At 35.6% G+C, this 5935-nt stretch overlaps 1 protein-coding gene across 3 annotated transcripts; it reads right to left on the minus strand.

Annotated features, from left to right (window-relative positions):
• Nucleotides 2436–5286, minus strand: LOC109824885. Of its 3 annotated transcripts, none has more exons than XM_020391516.1 (8): nucleotides 4567–5286; nucleotides 4281–4475; nucleotides 3901–4175; nucleotides 3491–3798; nucleotides 3318–3405; nucleotides 3132–3224; nucleotides 2743–3047; nucleotides 2436–2653 (listed from the first exon to the last, which is right to left on the minus strand). In XM_020391516.1, the coding sequence occupies exons 1-4, from the start codon at nucleotides 5041–5043 to the stop codon at nucleotides 3522–3524; spliced, it is 1224 nt and encodes a 407-aa protein (XP_020247105.1). In that variant the 5' UTR covers nucleotides 5044–5286; the 3' UTR covers nucleotides 2436–2653; nucleotides 2743–3047; nucleotides 3132–3224; nucleotides 3318–3405; nucleotides 3491–3521. The 3 variants fall into 3 exon arrangements, with proteins under 3 accessions (XP_020247105.1, XP_020247106.1, XP_020247104.1); XM_020391517.1 differs by having other exon boundaries at nucleotides 3128–3224; XM_020391515.1 differs by having other exon boundaries at nucleotides 2743–3224.

The following is a 5935-nucleotide window of genomic DNA, read 5'->3' on the forward strand; positions in this document are numbered from 1 at the left end:
GTTTAGAAAAAGTGATAATGTTTTGGGTTGAAGACGATTTAGCTCAAAAAACACCATGGTATCCATACGAGAGCCTAAGTCATTTGTTTTACTGATTTTGTTAGTTCTTGCTTAGAGGTTGTTAGTTCTATCATCTTCCGTGTTAAGTCTCACGGCATTCATGTTAGTTCTATAGCCGGCTAGCGCTAGTTAGAGTTTTAAGTATTGGATCAATCGTCTTTGTTAGTTCCAGCTTAGTTGTTGTAAGTTCTCGCTTCTCCAGTGATAGATCTAGCTGTTCTCGTGTTATTTCCACCTCCATATAACTTTAAGTTCTAGTTTAAGTGTTGGATCTATTGTACTTAATAAGTTATGTCATCTTATAATTATTACATATTATTTTCAAATAGTTATTTATTTAATAATTTTGGTATATCAAATTGTTATGGTTATATATTATATTATATTTTTAAAATAACCCTTATTTTATTATTAATATAACATAATATTATACTATTGTCATTATAATATAATCATTCATATAATATAATATTTTTAATAATGTTAATATTATTTTATGACTGGTATGTTACTAATAAATTAATGTGTTATAAATATTCTAATATTATGTAATATACTATGGTCTTTAATAGGGCTGAGATTATTAATAGTAATTTAATAATATATTAGTAATTTATGATATATATAAATAGGTGTTGTGAATATATTATCTTTACATTAACATATTTTACCAATAAATTATGTTAGATATTACATTAACATGTCAACTCTATATGCATTACATTTAATATATTATGCTAGATATTGTATTAACACCTCCTCAGACTCAAAACCAAAACACCAAAATTAAAACTTATTTTAGGTGTTTAGGAAAAGTGATAATGTTTTGGGTTGAAGACGATTTAGCTCAAAAAACACCATGGAATCCATACGGGAGCCTAAGTCATTTGTTTTACTGGTTTTGTTAGTTCTTGCTTAGATGTTGTTAGTTCTATCATCTTCCGTGTTAAGTCTAAGGGCACTCATGTTAGTTCTATAGCCGGCTAGCGCTAGTTAGAGCTTAAGTATTGGATCTAGCGTCTTTGTTCGTTCCAACTTAGTTGTTGTAAGTTCTCGCTTCTCCAGTGATAGATCCAGCTGTTCTCGTGTTATTTCCACCTCCATATAACTTTAAGTTCTAGTTTAAGTGTTGGGTCTATTGTACTTAATGAGTTATGTCATCTTATAATTATTACATATTATTTTCAAATAGTTAAATAATTTAATAATTTTGGTATATCAAATTGTTACGGTTATATATTATATTATATTTTTAAAATAACCTTATTTTATTATTAATATAACATAATATTATACTATTGTCATTATAATATAATCATTCATATAATATAATATTTTTAATAATGTTAATATTATTTTATGACTGGTATGTTACTAATAAATTAATGTGTTATAAATATTCTAATATTATGTAATATACTATGGTCTTTAATAGGGCTGAGATTATTAATAGTAATTTAATAATATATTAGTAATTTATGATATATATAAATAGGTGTTGTGAATATATTATCTTTACATTAACATATTTTACCAATAAATTATGTTAGATATTACATTAACATGTCAACTCTATATGCATTACATTTAATATATTATGTCTCGAGTTAGTTCTACTTCGTGCTGGCGTTATTTCTAGCACAAGTGTGTGTTCTGTTGGCCATGTTAGCCCTACATAACCGCTTGTTTGTTCTAGCTGTCCTCCTGTTAGTTCTATCCCTTCTCGAGTTAGTTCTACTGCGGGCTGGCGTTATTTCTAGATAGCACAAGTGTGTGTTCTGTTGGCCATGTTAGCCCTACCTAACTGCTTGTTAGTTCTAGCTGCCCTCCTGTTAGTTCTATCCCTTCTCGAGTTAGTTCTACTGCGGGCTGGCGTTATTTCTAGATAGCACAAGTGTGTGTTCTGTTGGCCATGTTAGCCCTACCTAACTGCTTGTTAGTTCTAGCTGCCCTCCTGTTAGTTCTATCCCTTCTCGAGTTAGTTCTACTGCGGGCTGGAGTTATTTCTAGCAAAAGTGTTTGCTCTGGTGGCCATGTTAGCCCTACCCTCACGCTTGTTAGTTCTAGCTGCCCTCCTGTTAGTTCTATCCCTTCTCGAGTTAGTTCTACTGCGGGCTGGAGTTATTTCTAGCAAAAGTGTTTGCTCTGGTGGCCATGTTAGCCCTACCCTCACGTTTGTTAGTTCTAGCTGCCCTCCTGTTAGTTCTATCCCTTCTCGAGTTAGTTCTACTGCTGGCTGGCGTTATTTCTATCACAAGTTTTTGCTCTGGTGGCTATGTTAGCCCTAGCTTACTTCTCATTTAACATGAAAATACTTACAACACACAACAACAACGTAGTTGTCTGTAAATGTACACGCAAAACAATTAACAACATATTAACAACATGAACATACTTACAACATTGAATACACAACAAAAACCTTGGAGAAAATTAAAATAATATTTACAAAAAAGGTGAATCGCGTGCATACAAAAGAGCAGCACAAAACCTTGCTCTATATTTTGCACAATCTCCTTTTGAAATTGTTATCGACCGTTTTTCGACAATGCTGTTAATGAATTCAATCATAAAGATCCCGCAATCTAACGTTCTGCATTTAAGGGAAAAATATTACAATATTGAAAATGACAATGAAACAAAAAAATGAACAATTAAATTAGAAATGCATGAAACACTTACGGTCCTTGTTGTGGCACGGCAACTGACACAAGACCATGATGCTCCAATTTCCCCAATCCCCAATTACTCTCAATGAAACTCATAAACTTATTTATAAATTTCACAGCATCGGCGGTATAAATGGGGGAGTTGATTGAGGAGTAGTGATAGAATTTTGTCTCCTCTCTCACTAACTCTACCAGGTGCCAATGTCCGGAGCTGACAATCGGGATCAGAATTCTTTCACACTCCAAGAACTTCTGCTGAGAAACATTTTCCTTCATTCGTTTTGCCACCATTTCAAGATTTCCTTCTAGAAATGCTTGCTAAAAGATGCAATAATGTCAACATTGTGGGATAACATAATAATAATATCCACCAATTAGTGAAAAAAACAAGGATATACTTACTGCAAGCCAAGGTCTTGTGACATGTATCTTTCGATCATAACTATCAGTTGTTTCAATCTTGTTACAAAGCCGAATAACAAATGCATCGATCACCTACAAAAATTACCATGAATGAATAAAATAGTTAATATAAATTATTTTATATACAACATCAAACAATCAATAACACAATTGTTTAGAACCTACATCGTCACTGAGTTCACCTCCCGTTAATAGTATATAAGCATCTAAGCGAGATACGCTTGCTTCGGCACACTTCCAAATGTACGTATCACTATATGCAAGTACATTGTGAGAAAATTGCTACTAGAATTAAGTAAATTCAAAGATTATTATTAGAATAAGTCAGTAACAGTTACCTGTTCATTCTCGATTGTAGAAAGTCTTCAATTAATTTGTTCTCATAATCAAACGCCAGTGCCTTACCTGGATAGTCTCTAGATGTAGGTATGAAGCCTTCTTCATTTTTGTACTTTTTTTCCCATCAGGACTATCCAATATCTGGATGACACGTCTCTTCTTTGTGCCTTCCTTTGGTTGATCTAGAGGCATATAAGGTGAAGTAACAGAGGGTCCATCCTTCCTCTCCCTCTTTCCGACAGCCCGTTTGATAGATGGCGTTTCTCTGTTATTCTCATTACCACCTTCATCTTTTTGAGAAACATCTCTATAGAGTCGAGAAGGCATATAATTAACAAAGAGTTACACAAGAATTATATGGAAAATATAAAAATTAAAATTGCAAGAAAATTTAAAAAACTAAACTCACCGAGCATCTTCTAAAATTCTCACGTCTCTTGCGCTCATCACAAAGTCATCACATAAATCGGCTTCCCCAGTTCCTTCCAAATTCTCATATTCCTTAGCTTCCATATCCTCTTTGATTTTTTTTTCTTCAGTTACATTTCCGTCATCCTCTTTCTCCTTGGTTTTTTTTTGGCATCTAGCACTACGCTCTTCTAATTCTCGTAATTCTGTAGTGAGCTCATTCAACTCGTACGTCTTCTCCGCAATTAAGAAAATTAATTCAGCTTTCCTTGATTCCTATTTGACAAAAAAAGCTAGTATTAGTACGTATACTATAGTTGCAAACATAGATACTAACAAAAGGGACATAAAATAATGAACTATTAGAGCAACGATATGTACAAATACTATTGGCGATGCCGTATGAATAAGAGGAGTATTCTCTTGGCCATTATCCGTAACCAACTTCGGGACTCTATATAATTTGTTCATAGTAGTCCTCCTCCACTTTCCAGTACTCTTCACACAAAAGAGCGGCGGTAACCTTTCAATATCTGAAGTGTACTCTAATTCCCCTACTTTTTCATAAAACCAAACCTACAAAAAAGAAACTACACATTAGCATGTGCATAAACAATAATCATTATCAAAATGAAAAGATATACAAATTAATATTCATGTAACTCACCAGTAAAACGGAGGAAAAACCACCCATGTACCCGGCATTTGAGCGCTGACCTAATTCCCGCATACTAAGAGACTTCTTTGATTTACTCATCTCTTTGCAAAGAAGAGTGAACACCGCATGGCACCAATTATATTTATGCAAAGTTGATAACTGCTCCGCATATCTAAACGCCCACAAGGGACATGTCTTACATGTCCGCGGGCATAATATGAAGCCGATAATGAAAGCCACAATAAGTTTCACACATATTATAGGGTCTTCATTAATCATATCTACAATCATCTCGGCCATTCTATCGCGCTTCCCCGAAATCACCGCCTTCTTTTCCTCATCGGCTTTCTTATAATTCTTTACAAAATAGGTGTAGATTGTATTAGCCGCTGCCCCACTCAATTTTATCGGAATTCCCTCCTTTGGCAATCCGGTAATTCGGTGAATATCATCTATACCGAACACACAATTTTTATTCCCAATCATGAATGAGCATTTATCAGGATTAAAATTTTGAATCAAGCAATCAATTGCTATTTGCTCATTGCTCAAGGATGTGGGTATATTGAGAAAGTTGTGAAAAGGTGTCGTCTGTAGGGCTTTTATGTGTCTTTCATCTAATTTTATTCGCTTATCAATTAAATCTCGAAAATAACACAAATTGGCCGGAATTCTCAAGTGTGTTATCTTAGCCCTACAAGAAAATTATAATTCAGAAAGAGTTAAAAATTAAATATATATAACAAGTTTATTAACACAATTAACAAGTTTATTAACACAAACATTATACATCATGGCTTACAACAAAAATTATAATTCAGAAAGAGTTAAAAATTAAATATATCATGGCAAATTACTTACGAAGTTGGAGGATTATTGCATTTAGAAGAGGTAGGCTTTGATTTTGAAGAATTCGAAGACGTCGACTCTTTCAATTTGTTCGAAGCCATGAGGGCAGACGTCGAGGGCTTGGTCGAGCTCCGGAGGCGGCGATGAACCTGAGGGCTGAGCTCGAATGCCGTCGGAGGCGTGGCTGATGACGAGGGCTGAGCTCGATGGCGAGGAGGAGTAGACAGCGATGACCCGGCGGTGACGCTCAGCGGCGGTGATTTCGGTCGCTGGAGAGGAGGAGGGGAGGTGATGGCTAGGGTAAGGGGACGGCGGCGACGCTGAACGGGGACGTCGAGGGCTTGGCCGAGCTTGGGCGGCGGCGCTTTCGGGCGGTGGTGAGGAGGAGGGGGTCGGTGATGGCGCGATCTGAGCGGGAAAGAAGAGAGAAGGGTAGGGATTTTGGGGGGAAGGGATTTTCAGCGAAGGGCTCAGATCTCTTTATTGGGTTTATAATAAACCGCCCAGATCGCGCATCCTCAGAGCCGGC

The sequence above is a fragment of the Asparagus officinalis genome, chromosome 10 (assembly GCF_001876935.1).
Source record: "Asparagus officinalis chromosome 10, Aspof.V1, whole genome shotgun sequence".
NCBI classification, from domain to species: domain Eukaryota; kingdom Viridiplantae; phylum Streptophyta; class Magnoliopsida; order Asparagales; family Asparagaceae; genus Asparagus; species Asparagus officinalis.